At 48.6% G+C, this 14,497-nt stretch overlaps 5 protein-coding genes across 5 annotated transcripts; 4 read left to right on the top strand and 1 right to left on the bottom strand.

The window, feature by feature from the left end:
• Positions 1–792: 792 nt before the first annotated feature.
• EDB93DRAFT_576344 (uncharacterized protein) lies at positions 793–4,558 on the top strand. The gene is made up of 3 exons (XM_041456756.1): positions 793–1,841; positions 1,981–4,034; positions 4,094–4,558. The coding sequence occupies exons 1-3, from the start codon at positions 1,025–1,027 to the stop codon at positions 4,487–4,489; spliced, it is 3,267 nt and encodes a 1,088-aa protein (XP_041306124.1). The 5' UTR covers positions 793–1,024; the 3' UTR covers positions 4,490–4,558.
• Positions 4,559–5,047: 489 nt separating this feature from the next.
• EDB93DRAFT_576346 (stress-activated map kinase interacting protein 1-domain-containing protein) lies at positions 5,048–8,339 on the top strand. Its single transcript, XM_041456757.1, has 10 exons — positions 5,048–5,224; positions 5,280–6,053; positions 6,108–6,847; positions 6,902–6,976; positions 7,024–7,282; positions 7,335–7,567; positions 7,627–7,703; positions 7,757–7,834; positions 7,890–8,073; positions 8,126–8,339. Exons 1-10 carry the CDS (start codon positions 5,202–5,204, stop codon positions 8,215–8,217), a joined length of 2,535 nt encoding a protein of 844 aa, XP_041306123.1. The 5' UTR covers positions 5,048–5,201; the 3' UTR covers positions 8,218–8,339.
• A 1,579-nt stretch (positions 8,340–9,918) lies between these two features.
• Positions 9,919–10,565, top strand: EDB93DRAFT_576349 (uncharacterized protein). Its single transcript, XM_041456758.1, has 5 exons — positions 9,919–10,014; positions 10,072–10,154; positions 10,210–10,234; positions 10,288–10,354; positions 10,413–10,565. The coding sequence occupies exons 1-5, from the start codon at positions 9,982–9,984 to the stop codon at positions 10,487–10,489; spliced, it is 285 nt and encodes a 94-aa protein (XP_041306122.1). The 5' UTR covers positions 9,919–9,981; the 3' UTR covers positions 10,490–10,565.
• Positions 10,566–10,581: 16 nt separating this feature from the next.
• EDB93DRAFT_1088175 (uncharacterized protein) lies at positions 10,582–11,558 on the bottom strand (the record flags this gene model as incomplete). Its single annotated transcript, XM_041446111.1, has 2 exons — positions 10,582–10,689; positions 10,743–11,558. The coding sequence occupies 2 exons, from the start codon at positions 11,556–11,558 to the stop codon at positions 10,582–10,584; spliced, it is 924 nt and encodes a 307-aa protein (XP_041306121.1).
• A 337-nt stretch (positions 11,559–11,895) lies between these two features.
• On the top strand, positions 11,896–14,493 carry EDB93DRAFT_1241403 (major facilitator superfamily domain-containing protein; the record flags this gene model as incomplete). Its single annotated transcript, XM_041451870.1, has 17 exons — positions 11,896–12,005; positions 12,080–12,191; positions 12,243–12,321; positions 12,370–12,442; positions 12,494–12,513; positions 12,574–12,644; positions 12,700–12,777; positions 12,970–13,064; positions 13,103–13,153; positions 13,202–13,279; positions 13,330–13,516; positions 13,655–13,744; positions 13,794–13,900; positions 13,959–14,098; positions 14,151–14,228; positions 14,282–14,357; positions 14,406–14,493. 17 exons carry the CDS (start codon positions 11,896–11,898, stop codon positions 14,491–14,493), a joined length of 1,533 nt encoding a protein of 510 aa, XP_041306120.1.
• Positions 14,494–14,497: the final 4 nt, after the last annotated feature.

The raw sequence follows: 14,497 nt of genomic DNA, 5'->3' as shown, positions 1-14,497 counted from the left end.
CTGAGGTTGCTCAGGCCCATCTGTTTTCGTAGTGCATTAGCTTCCGAACGTCCTAAGATTCTTCTAAATGACCCTTTTTACCGAACATACCAAATTACCTGAGACACAAGTAACAGCAGGTACCAGTTGGGTATTTCCTAGGTCAAGCGAGATCAATCCCTGCTGACTATCTAGTCTATCGTTAAAACGCGCTCGGTGGCGTGGAGCTGTCAGATTCATCTGTAAGCCATTGTTCGTCGCGGATGTTATCCTGACCTCATTATAAGCACACATTTGAGGGCATTTTCAAAGGCACCGTGAGCGAAGCATGCATAAGCTTGTTTATACGCGTGCGCCAAGAGTGAATGGATTCTTCGTGGGCTGTAGCCTCGACGACTGGTTGTCCGACCAGATGGGTCATAGGAATTACTTGTGCAGTATATTTATCGCGATTACAATAATAGAGAAACCATTTTAGCATCAGCAATACGCACAGATTGCCACAGCTATGTACCTGAAACAAGACATTCATGACACTGTCAGATATCAGTTGATTTGCTCATTAGAAGTTTTGGGACGTAAAGATCCGACCCGTTTGCGAATTCGACAAGAACCTATGAAATGTGGGCGTAATATAACCGCAGGATAGAAAAGTATCAGCTGGGTCATGAGGCTATCGGTTCATCAACGTCTGAAATCTGGACGTCTGGACAAGAAGATCGTGATCGTGATTAGCATGTTTTAATCGGTCGAGGCTCGGTTATAGCCGACAGCATTGAAACGGGAAGTGCCGATATGGGTGTAGGGGCCATTGTCAAATTATTATGTAGACGAGCGCGTGCTTGAACCCCTTCATCGCCTCCCCCTACTACCTTCCATATCCCTAGTTTACATCAAACACAAGCCACCTATTTCAGTTCCCATCTGTCACTGTCTCTCAAGGTCAAGCATCCCTCGAACCATTGACTTCTCCAGCTAGTCAATTAGTTAACTGTTAATCATCGATTTCGCGTCAAGTCACTTCAGGAACGTTTGAAGCAGGCAGATGGTTTCGTCAGCGCCTGGACCATTAATAAAGCCTCCAGTTTCTTATGCTGAAAGTGTAAAAAAGACTCCTCGCTCTCCTAACACTATTCGGAACTCTCTTGGAGACTTCCCAACCGTCTCTGGCGCGTCTGGGGTATCTTCCTCTTCCTCGCCACCTTCGAACACCACATCCAAATTACCCAAATCGCTTAGTTCTGTCGAAGCGATAGGCGGATCTCAGGCCGGTGCTTCTGATTTTCCAGAACTTCCTACCGAAATATCTTCGCAGCACACCGTCAAGGACCACAATGGGCCGACGAACCATGTGCATCCGAATGCCAACAACGTGTCAAAGGCGGCGCCTGCTGTAAACGTATGGACCGAACGTTTGAAAGAGCAGATGGCCCTTGCACATCTACACGTACACCAACCTCAGAGGCAACCTCACGCAATAGTCACATCTTCTGTCGGAGCGCCTTCAGTCCCTCCCAGGCCAAGACCCATCATCATGGGTACTCCCCCACATCTAGTTGATGCCCCCAATACTGTCCCATCGACTTCCACGTCTCATTCGAGTCCATCACAGACGATTTCTATCGATGGAGACGATAATGACCATGATCCTTTTATCGTGCGCATGCCTTCACACCTTTCTCGACACTCGTCCTCCAAGTCTATCCGTCTAGTCAATGACACTGATATTTCTAATTGGCAAGAGGTCGCGAAACCTCCATCTATCGACCTTGGAGGAAATGACGGCGGTGAGAAGTCCCGAAGATCGGAAAGTCACCCTGGCGCATATAATTCCTCAAATTCAGCTGATCAATCTAGAAAGAGTACGTTATCTGCCTTTGTCAACTCCTTACCCTTCGGCTTTTTTAAGCAACCACTTTTGTGATTCTTTACAATGTTTTTTTCGATATATTGAGACCGTGCTGATTGGATGATGGTGCTCGTCACATTTATGTTCCGCAGATAGTATCGATTCCACCCGACATCAAGGTGATTCAAGACCACCATCAGCTCAAATGTCTCGGCTGAACAGCAGAAACGTATTCGAGGGGAACTCTACAGGTTCGCACTCGGTGCCCTATTCCCAAGTAGAAAGTCGAGCTGGGAGCTCGTCTTCGAGTCCTCGGCTACAAGTCCGAGGAAGGCGACTACCGGATGACGATTTCACTGTAGTATATGACCTTCGTCATGAGGCTCCAAAGGTTCCTTATAACCCACCACGCATGAATTCAAGGGTCACAGAGAGGACTGCATACCACCATCACACTTTGTCTCATCCTCCCGACATTGCATCGCATTACTTCAGATCTCCGCCCATACCACCCACTATTGACACACCACTGCATTCTGCACGGCTGTCGCCGCTACTGTCGGCCATTCGACATCCGTACTACGTAAATCCCGTTTCAGGACACACCTCTCCTACGTACGCGGGCTCGCGCCCTCCCTCTGGAGCTGGTACTCCGCCATACTCAGTATATCCTCCATACACAGCGACATGCGGATACTGTCATTCGCGCATTTCGTGGGATGGGTTCGTTCCCCCAATCCACTCTCGTCCTGTTCCCGGCTTTTCTACCCCGTTACTGCAGGACGAATACGTTGTGCCTCCACCGATGCATCTGTCGTTCTTCAATCCGCCGTTTGCAGGCACAACGGAACCATCACCAAAAACCCGTTTAGCGCAGAGTGAGCGTTCGCGTGAGAGCTCGCAGGATTCACATGTGCCTCCTGCTATTATTTCACGAAATATGGTCTTTGGAAGTATCGACGCGACTTGTGATCGCGTCCATCAGACGCCGAACGAAAAGGAGGCTGCGGGGAAAGAGGGCGAGAAATCCGTTGGGCGAATGGCGGAACACTTCTCTGGCTTTTGTATTGGTATTCCACCTGGCGAACCGGCACCACCTCGTCAAGGAAACAAAAAACATCCGACCAAGAGTCTTTCAAGGCCTCCTGCGAGTCCCGTAACGGAAGCTACAGATAATGCGAAGGCGATCGATGATGCACCTCAGGAAGGGTGTAAGGTGGCTGAGAATACCGTTACTGGAGAAGATGTTTTAACACCTGGTAAGAAGTGGGTGTTTGGAACGACGGCGTTTGCCAGGCTGAACGAGGCTAGTCCACTGGAGGATTCAAAGAGCACGTCATCTGAGCACCCACCTCCACCCGCTGAACCTACGCAAGCAGTTGCTCCTCTACCTAACCAGCATCCGCCTACCGTGACATCCGTAGCACAGCCCTCCAGGAAGGAGAAACCTGTCACGCCGCCAATTAGTAAAACACAGAACGGACTTGTAATGATGAAGTCTGAGGACAATTCTGCAACGAGCGACGTCTGGGAGGTCAAGGACTACGGATATGGATTCGGCGATATGAGTGGCACAGATAATGCCACTGATGTCATTCGCCGCGCCAAAGAGGCTCGGGAGAAGCAGCGACAGCTCGAGTGGCAGACAGAGCAGGCAAAAATACAGTTGCAGAAGGAACAGGAGTTACAGCTTGAAGTACAGGAGATCCACACTCCGCACACGTGGCAGGAGGCATACGAAGGGCGAGAACTGTGGGACCAAGTCAAAGAGTTTGGACGTGGGCGACCCCGTCGAGGCTCTTGGGCTGGTCCGTATGGGCCGCATGAACGGGGCACTTATGGGGGTCGAAGAGCTCGTGGATTTGGTGGCCGCTACCAAGGGCGACATGCTGGCCGTGGGGGTTACCACCACCACCAACGATCTTCTATATCTTCTCTCACGCCGCCTCCACAGTTTAATCCTTTGCCGCTACCTGGTGCCGAATATATGAACGGTTACGTCCAGATACCATCTTATACACCTCCCGATTACGAATTGTACCACCCTGTTCCACTTACCATTCCTGTGAATGGCGCACCTTCCATCCCTTTGCCACAGCCGGCATTGCCGCTCCCCCTGGATCCGACACAGTCATGTCTTCTCGTCCAGTTGGAGTATTATCTGAGTTCTCAGAACATGGCACAGGACTTCTTTCTCCGGCAGCGGGTGAGTTCAATAAACCATGGTAATCTTATGTCTCTAACAATTACCGCCGTGTTGCGCAGATGGATGATCAGGGATGGATACCCATTTCACTGATAGCTTCATTCAACAGGGTGAAAAAGCTTACCACAGAGGTTGATCTTGTGCGCGATGTACTCAACCTGTCAAGTTTGACTGAGGTCAAGGGTGAATATGTACGGATGGCCAAGGAACAGTGGAAGCAGTTCGTCTTGCCTGATGCTCCAAGGAGCATTGTGTGCCATCCGATTGAATCCGAGGCAATAGAGTCCCAGGACGATCAGGTCGCTTATGCTCAGGTTCAGGATAGTGAGATAGAAGAAGAAGGTGATACGTATGGGGAAGATGACGACGACGAAGACATCGTCTTTGTCATTGGCGAAGAAGCAGAAGGCTCATGGGCGCCAGAACGACGACCAGCAGCGTCGGAAAGCACTTGATCACTGGAATTGCGTTCAAGTGATTCTTTAAAAAGCATTCTCGAACGAAGTTGATACCCTTACCCGTGTGTGCATTTCAGTGCGTTCGCGGACAGGTGATCCTATTGATTTTACCTCTTTGTTATGTTCTTTATGTGGTTAGTCTGTATCCTCGTATTCTCCATCGCTAACATTTGCTTCATATGCATGCTTACACAGTAGTAATGTTTTCTTCACGGCAGTATCATCCTCGCATATCATATCATCGTTCAATCGTCCTTCACATTTTCCTAGCTGGCTTTCATACAATGTTGTCCGTTTTCCTGCAAATATCGTTCTAGTACACGAGCTATCCCGTCTATAAACTAAATGATTATTACGCTCTCTGGATAGGGCAGAATTCGCAGAACTCATTCCTCTTTCTCCCGTTGAATCGACGGACACTACTGTCCCGTTTGAATTTGTGGTGCAAAGAGCTTCAAGGTCATTATAAGTGCCATGAGCGGGATTCTTGCCGGTTCTCTGCCAGATTCTGATGCCTTCAGTTTGATTCTGGCTGTGCTCGCCGTTTATGCCTAATCTGGTATACGCAGTCACTCCTTACTACTACAATTGACACTTCTACTGTAGTAGATACTCAACGAATACATTTTTCGCTACCTCTTTGGACTGCAAATTTCGGACTGCAAACCTCACCCAAAGGACCGTCAATTCTCCATACGAATCAGACTCCATGTCTCTCATCAGTGACCCAGGGTACGCCTGGTAAGGTCGGAATGATCCTAATGTTGTACTCATGCCTTTGATACAGATATTTAGTTCACAGTTTAAGGTTGTCCTACCTGCGCAACATCGATGACCCTTATGGCGCGCGTATAATTTCCTTGAGCCCATCTTATACCTCAAATCCATATATCCAAGCAGCCTCACTCGCCGATGTTCATCGTTGGCCAGAACTCGAATATCCCTCAAGTCCGCCTATATCAGACGATGATTCGGAGGCTCCTGATAAGTCCTCATCAGGTTTTCCTGGAGCCACTGGTCTTAAGCACCATCAAACGATCATGGGCAACCGTTCGGGAGCGTTTGGATTGAGAGTATCAGGTCGACGTGCTTCTACATCAAAGCGAGCGTCTCTCATCGCAAAGAGAGCCGCAATACATGACGAAAGAGCAGATGCTCCCACTGCCCTGCCCCGCGTCAACTTCATAAACGCTGCTAGTGACATTGATCAGTGTCTAATCACTTCAGAACAGGCTGATGTTTCGCAGCCCCTACCTGTGCAGCATCAACCCGCTCCACGGAAAGACGACCCTCCCGAACTGCCCCTGAAGGATATTCAATTCGTGCCGAAATTCAAAGGTGCGGCCGAAATGGAGGCTAGGCGTAGGGCGCGAATGGTGGCGCGCCGCGGCGTTACAGCTTCTATGCCAAAGATTCCCTCCGTGACGACGCGTAGCCTCAATCCTGACATCTCTTCATCCGATGATGAGGACGGCATGGAAGACGATGACGATAACGATAACGACTACGATTTAGTGGTCCCAGGAGACGACAATATGGATGAAGTCGATGAATTTGATCCGTACGGTGTTGTATCTAATCTACGCCGTTGCAAAGCTCACCATCTTATGTATAGAGATTTCGCTGCCACTCGAGCCATGCACTCGGACAGCGCATCTGATGGGGCCTCCCTTCTCTCTGGGACTGCCTCAGCATTGTCTGGGTCCAATCTATCCACTCTTGGAACATCGCCGTTCGTTGTTCCCTACCAGCGTGGCTGCTCACGACTCAGCCCCGTATCTGAACATCGTGCTACGGACAACACTCGCGAAGGGTGTCCTGCAACCCTTCATTCCAAGCCCATTGAGAATTACTTCGAGATGATCAGTCCGGCGCCAAAGCCGGATCAGCGATCTGAAGCGCCACCTCCAAAACACGAAACTCGCAGAAGAGGCGTCTCAATATCACTACCTGTTATCGACGCTCCGTCCGACATGACCTTCACACGCAAGCCTGTCGCGCCGGCGCGCCCACATGCATCTGCTCTCACCACTATCCTTGCTTCATCAGGCGGTCCCACCAACCCATTCAGTGAGCTGTATGGTGCCATATCTGGACGGGGAGAGACGGCCTCGATAGATGTCAAGGTTTACTTTCCACATGCGACAGAACCTCGTGGCGAATATGTGATTCTGAACGTGCGGAAAGACGCAACTATTGAGGAAGTCATCGGTTTTGCTTTATGGACTTACTGGGACGAGCGATGGCAGCCTGAACTAAATGCAGGTGCTGAGGATGACGACCCCAAGCTCTCTGCAGTAGGTTGGGTCATGCGCATTGCAGAGGATGACGGCGAGGTTGACGAGGATTTTCCGCGTATGTCCATTTGGTAGCTTGCCATTGCAGAATACACATCCCTTTCTATCACAGCACCCGACCGCACGGGCAAGATCTCGAAATTTGGTTTCGAGGCATTCGCTATTCTAGCTGCTACCCCACTACAAAGTATGACACCCCTTCCCTCCCTTGTTAATGCTAATTATTCCCCTCAGTACAACAAAATGAACAACTGGAGAGCAAGATACAGCGACGGCCCTCGAGAGTTATGACAGCGCCAAAGAAGCAGGATACAGGTCCTTCAGGCGGCTTAACGCTGCCGTCCGTCTCCGGCCCTACAAGCGCGATGTTCGGTACAACTCCAATCTTATCATCTTCTTTGGGTCCTTCGTCGAGTCATGGCCCTCAGTTGTTTTTGCGTATTCGCGTTGCGGACACCGCTGACGCAGTTCACATATCCACCACTATTCCTGTGTAGGTTATATTTGGCCATGTTGCCATCTACTCCACTCACCACTGAGCACAGATCAGCGGGTATGTATATGCAGGAGGTACTTGAAGTGGTTTGCCGAAAGCGCAAACTAGCAAATCTTAAGGACTATGCTCTGATTGTTAACGAGCTCAACATGCTGGCGTACCTCGACCGCACGGTTGCAAGTCTTGGAGGTAGACGCGAGCTGACGCTAATCAAGAGATCCATGTTGCCTCAATTGGGCATCGAGCCCGAAAGCAGATCAGCACGCACCACTGATCCGAATGGTACTGTAACCATCTTATCTTACGCTCAGAATAGTTGCTAAATGTTTTTCTTTCTCCAGCTTCTATCTCCAAACGGATATCGGATGTCCCAGAGATCCAACTAAGCGCTGCGGCCGACTACGCGACAGCATACAAGGTTCGCTATTGTTCCTGATGTGTATTCCTCACGATGTTGATTTTCGATAAAAGAAATACACCATCTACCGCAAAATGCCTATGCTAGCTCGTCAAGAACGCACTTTGGCTATTGATGGTGTCTATATACATGTAAGCCTTTTCATCATCACCAAATATCGAACATGACATGACAGTCTTCCTCCAGATCATGCCATCCACAAACAAGGCCAAAGCGGTCTTTGATAGTGGAAAGACGGCGTCATTCCATATCAAGAGTATCATCCAATGTCAACAGTCAGCGAAATCGTCGACGCTGTTTAAGATTATCGTACAACGGGACAGTGGGAGCAAGCGCTACGACTTTGAAGCGGATACGCCGAAGCTTGCGGGTGAGTTGAGGCATCCGTTATTGTTGTCCTACCAAACTGATGGTGGCGACAGGTGAGATTGTGCAGACTTTACGGATGCTGAAATCCCATTTGGACCGCTCCAATACCGTCAACCGCTTGCGGCGCAGCAGACAGGTGGTATAAATAAAACACGGGTCCTTGTTTTGCCAGGCAGATGACAAAAATTCCCAGGCAGAATGTGGCAGAACTCCCGCACATGCAGAATCCGTCCAGTGTATGATAGCGTACGTCAATTGAGGTGCTTTAAATATCTCTACAATGGCTATGAAGTCTGGAGGTCAGCCTCTGACCACACATCGATGAAGTACAGTAATGATATCCTTTTCAAATACCTCACGTGCTTTTACTATCATATCCACCTTGAAGAATGTTGCTGATGGCAAGCCAACGCGATGTCGGATGCCACCACGCTCACATGCATACAAACGAACTTCCAGGCAGTGATACAGAAATTGCCAAGCAGCTCAAACCGGACTTTGCATTTGTTCCTCCACTTTCAGCGGTCTCCGGCGACAATCTCAAAGGTCCCGAATCGATCTTGCTCGACTCAAATATATGCGTGATGCAAAAAAGATGATGGACATGGTGTTTGCCTCAGACTGGAAACGTGGATGGAAAGGAAGTTCTGGAAGGGAGAGCACTCGATGTTGCAGAACTGCAGCGCGTTGACAAGGGATTAGTGCCTACAACAATAGAGGATGAAATTATGGTCACGGATCATGATGAAAACGAAGATGGTCCCAACCAATCAAACCAGATTGGAGAAATCGCAGCTGTATTGGTAGCGCTGCAAGTAAGCCCGCTGACCCTTGTGAAGATGGTTACCGACTTAATGGGCTGACAACCTACCTCAAGGACTAGGAAGACAAAGACACAGGTCCGCAGTATACCATCTGCAGAGGCGCCCAGCCCGACCACCTTCCAATGGGTAAAGGGCCATGACGGAAATATAGGCAACGAAAGAGCTCGCGCACACCGGCACGCTCCGGACAGAGTTGGACGATGTTGACACCTACGTTCCACGGAACTTCGACCTTCGAGGCGCTAGATTGACTGAAATAACCCAACAATTAGCCTACAAGGCGATTGTGAATAGAACCCACCTAGACTATAAAAGGTCGACATTGACCCTATTAGACGTTACCAGATTTGCGGTAGAATTTGTATCGTCCAACCTGGAAATTGAATGTGGCGAAGCCGCAGAAACAGAGACATAGCAAAGAACATGCAAATGTTCATATACAAATCACTTGACAATGCGTGCCGAATAGGAGTGTTCTGGTCTCAGATACACACTTCGAACACAGAGCGAGGTGCCAGACATACCGGGAAGACACAGAATCTCTAGAGCACATTCTAACACATTGTGACTGTCAGTCCTGTGCGGAAAATAATATGGGGTCTGGCAAAAAAATATGTTGCCAGAGAAACGTGGACCTTGGCCAGAACCTCATCCTAGGCTGTGGAGCCATCTCTCTCCCGAGTGACGGCGATACTAACAATACAAAAAAGGTTGCGCTAAAGAAGGGAGTATCACGTCTCCTGATATCAGAATTACATGGACCCTGCGATGCGAGAGAGTAAGCGACGAAGCCGTTAGACAAACAGTTAAGTACTAGACCGACTCTCCGGAAGCGGGTCTAAAACACGTGGGCTGACATCACATCCCAACCCCTGGGTGACCACTCTCTCTGAATCTGATACCCACTAGGGCGGTATACTGACGAAAACAGCGTGCTGCTGCATGACAAGCAATCCAAAGGCTCCAATTTACAGAATGATGGTCCCTGTGATGCCATTTATAGGTACAAAGCTGCGGCTGCGCCCCACACATATAAATAAGCCCCAACTCCTTGCTAACTGCCATCACTTTGCTTGTGTGCTACTATGGTCAAAGCTTCTGACGTCCTTCTGATTCTTGTTCGTATTCACAATGTTTGCTTAACAACATGCACAGGGAATTGAATCACTGAACAGGTTGCTATCATTTTCCCGCCAGCAGCCGCTGCATTCATCACCGGCTGCAGCTGTGACTTGCTCATCAATATATGTTTGACCATGTGAGCTTCCCATGGTTAATACGGTAATAATAATACTGGCTGATCACCATCATAGCTTGGGATATTTCCCCGGACATATTGTGCGCCTGTTACCTGTTTCCTTGAAGAGACAGACTCTGACTCCTTCTCATAGCACGCCTTTTGGCTTATCTACAGGAAGATGCAAGCTGAAGAGAAATATGGATACGGAGGGTTCTATTGTACGTACATCGCTTGCCATTTCTGTGCACTGCGGCTGAGAATATTATGATATAACAGACATCGGCAACGGGCATTACCAGCCTCTCAATCAAGGCTCCGCTGCTCCTGCAAACTATGGCACGGCAGGGCCTTAGGTTATTTGTCGCTCAGATGACATCCAGCACACATATGGACTGTAAATGTTACTCCACTCGTAGAACTTTGTAACTAGCTAGGCTTTTGTTCATTATTGCCCATACCTTATGAGTTTTGTTGCTATCATCATTCTTTCAAAGTCTTGAAGATTCATGGATTTATCTGCTGAAGTAGAGAACACCTCCAGCATTGCAATAATCTGGAGGCCAATTCTGTCAACAAGGGATGCTGATAGATAATGAGAATGCTCACTTCCTCAGCCTTTATCTTCTCCTTGAGCAGATTAGCAACGCGCGTAACGTCCTTGATCATGATTTTCTGACGGTCCAGCTCAGCATCAGGCACATCAGCGAAGAACCTCGCGAAATCCTCCCGACATTCAGCCTTTTGTTTCGCGCTCAATTGACTAGCGTCAAGCACCGCGTCGGTGGGCAACGACTTGGATGCCTTTTGGGGTTTGCGCGATCTGGAAACAGCGGCAGGCTTATCATCTTGATATTCCTCGTCAGATACTTCTGGTTCACTCATATCCTCATCGACGGACATGCGATATTCATCACTTTCCGGGCTACTATTGTCCTCCTGGTCACTGCATACAGCAGAAGGCCCGCCATTGTCACTCCCTTCTTCGTCTCCTCCTTCTAGAAGGGCAGCACACACAGATCGCCAATCCTTCCGGCTCACTTCGCTCGATCCCTCCAAGCTTGCTCCCCAGCCTGACGCAGCATTTCGAAACACAGAAAGAACCTCTTCGTCATCTGAAGGAAGTCCAAGAAGTTGAAGTGCAGCTGGGATACATGAAAGTGATATGGAGATAGGGTCCGGAGACGAGGATGGAGTGCGGTCTTCGTATTTGCCAAGTAAAAAACCTCCTGCGTCCTCTATTAAGAATCCTCCTGGTGGCATATCTTCCGCAGAGACGAATCCACCGGACTGAGCTGAGTCAAGTTTACATTTATTTCGAGGCGGGTTTGATGATCTTGAGGTGTTTCCAGCAGCTCTATCGAATGCATTATCTATGCGTCGACGCAGGTGAACAGATAGAGCAACGAAGCTAGTATCATCCATGATTTCTTCAGGGATGGTATAAGTCTGGAAGAAGCGCCAATTCTGTCACGTGAACACGACGCTGTCAGTGTAAATAGCACAGGGAGTGTCGAGCTTGGCAAAACGAACTCATCCCGAAATCACTAGTCATCCGATGCATCACCTTGAACCAAGCCCTGGTTCACCACTTAGAGGTGCGAAGGGCCCAGTCTGTCACTACTAATTACAGTACTTATGTGGGAGTCACAGGTACGACGCCACGTGTGCGCCGCGTTTGACCCTCGATTACAATAAGTATGGGATATAAACCCCTCGGGTAATCATGCCATCAGTTCCACCTCCCTGACTCTGAACCACGATGCCACAGCTAGGAGAACACTCGAGTAAAGTTGATGTCCAGGTCGCAGAAAAATTCGACCCCGCCTCTTACTACGAGCGGGCTGCCGGTCGTTTGATGATCGATCCTCAGTATGTGATCCAATCGCAGTCTCAGCCTCTAGTGGTTAGTTAAGAACTAACATCGCACCTGCTTTCAACTTTAGGCAGGCAAAGGTAGAGTTTGGCGAGGCACTGGCTTCGACGCTTAAACTGAGCCCCGACGGCTCTACGATTCTCTGGCCACAACCTGCCGACGATCCGAATGACCCACAGAATGTGAGAATAAGGTCTTTCCCTTGCTCTGAAACGAGCTAACTCTTGAGGTAGTGGAGCGATCGGCGTAAAGCACTGCACCTTCTTGTTATCACACTAGCAGCCAGCATACCTGACTTTGATTCGGGAATTGGTGCGTCCACGTTACGATACTTGTTGTAGTGTCTGATGACATCGTTAGGAATTGCCTCAATCTTTTCATTGGCACAGACATATCACACAACAACAGGTGTTATCAATAACCTCACGTCCAAGTGCGTAGCCTTACATTCTTTAGTGAAGGAAAACTTAATGATAGCCAATAGTTGGAGCATTTTCCTGATAGGTGAATTTGGCTATTCAAGCGATGAAATCTCACAGGTTGACTGATTTTTCCTCCTATAAGGATGGGGTGGGATTTTTTGGGTAATGCTCATGCGACGTTACGGTCGCCTTCCTGTGCTATTTTGGACACAGGCACGTATCTTTTGAGATCATTCTGTAGTGCTGGAATCTCTTACCCTGTACTTAGATTTTTGCCCTCGCCTTCCTCGTTGGCGCCACCTTTTCACCGGACCTGGCAACCTTCACAGGTATGATTACATATGCAGTGAATGACCTCGATGCCAACGTATTTTATCTAAAAGCAATGCGCTGTTTGACAGCATTTTTTGGGTATGCTCCTGCTTGAATTTTGTCAATTCGCAACGATGATCCTTATGGATAAGTAGGACATGTCCTCAGGTCACAGTACGTACTACATGCCTTCATACATGCTACCGTCATTTGATCCTGATTCAAGGGCCTGTATGTTGTCACTGACATATTCCCGTTCCATCTCCAAGCTCGCAAATTGAATATCTGGACCTTTGGATTCATCATGCATGTTATTAACGCGTCGGTCGGCATTTAGCTGCACTCATGACTTTGTATAGATCCCCATTCTTATCACCATTCGCTTTTGGCTTTCTTGTAGCACGCACGAGGCAAGTCTACCTTCCCTGCGAGATAAACAGCTACTCATGTGCGCGCAGCTGGCGATGGGCCTATGGGATTGGGTCGCTCTACAGCGCCGTCGTTGTACTCCTAATTGGTCTGTTCATGGAAGAGACGTAAGCTTATGTTTCACAGCCCATCTTGTACAATCCTATCTTATAATCAGGATGTATGACCGCCATCTGGATCCCGACCCACAACGAATATTGCCAGGCATACGATATCGATTCGAGACCCTGATTGGCATCACGGGGTATAAGATGGCCAAGTATCGGTCACGCTGGTCGGAGATCGTATGGGCGTGTTTAAACGTTGTATGGAGACCTCAATTTATCTTGGTTGTATCTTTTGAAGTGAGTTTGTAAATAAAACAATTGGCAATATCTCATCTCAATGGTATTTGTTCAAGGCCTTTGTTTTCGGATTCTCAGTTGGTATCAATGTGAGCTGCTTTTGCTGGTTAAGCATTCTTCGATAATCAAGGATGCTAGGTGACAAATGTCGTCTTCATGGGTTCCCCTCCTCCAGTCGGTTTTGGATTCAGCCAATTTGCAGTTGCTGGTGCATACGCGACTCCGATCGTGAGCCTCACTGTTACCAGCAAATGTCAGTATGTTCATGTCATGCTAGCTAGCGGTTATTCTAGGAGAGTTGGGCGGGCGGTTTCTGAATGAACGAATTATGAACTTCACTGTTCGGAAGAATCAGGGTATATTTGAGGCCGAGAGTCGATTATGGTGAGTGCAGAATGTTGGTTATCGCCTTGCAGCTACTGATAGGACACGCATGCTGCAGGGCATGTTATGCAGCAATGCCACTGTTCATCTGCGGCTTCCTGACATTGGGAGCTGGTATTCAGCATTTGAATAAAGCTGCACTTATTTTAGGGTGGGGGATAGCAGAAGTAGCAGTCATGGTGAATACAGTTGCCGTCTGTGAGGCGTACTATCAATTGCAAATATCGGTTTAGTTGCTAATTTGTCTCAGATGCGTATTGCAATGATTGCTTTCCGCGACATCACGGAGAAATTAGTGCTCTGCTCAACCTGGCGCGCGTGCTCGGTGGTAGGCACTTGCAATACGTTTTACTTTTAACCACACGTCACGACTATTCACAGGTTTCAGCGTAGCATACTTCCAAGTCCCATGGGCGACAAAATCTGGTGGAATCCAGACATTCGGTGTTGAAGCAGCGTATGTACACACCAGGGCAGCTCAGAACATATTCTAACTACATGCCAGGATTGTGATAGGATTGTTTTTACTTGCTGTGCCAACGGTGCAACTGAGAGGGAGATATTTCCGGGTGCGTGACAATATTATGATCTAATGTT

Source organism: Suillus bovinus (genome assembly GCF_016758785.1).
Source record: "Suillus bovinus strain UH-Sbo-P2 chromosome Unknown EDB93scaffold_41, whole genome shotgun sequence".
In the NCBI taxonomy this organism is placed as follows: Eukaryota; Fungi; Basidiomycota; class Agaricomycetes; order Boletales; family Suillaceae; genus Suillus; species Suillus bovinus.
The sequence above is the reverse complement of the archived record's forward strand: the minus strand, read 5'-3'. Positions and strand labels throughout refer to the sequence as shown.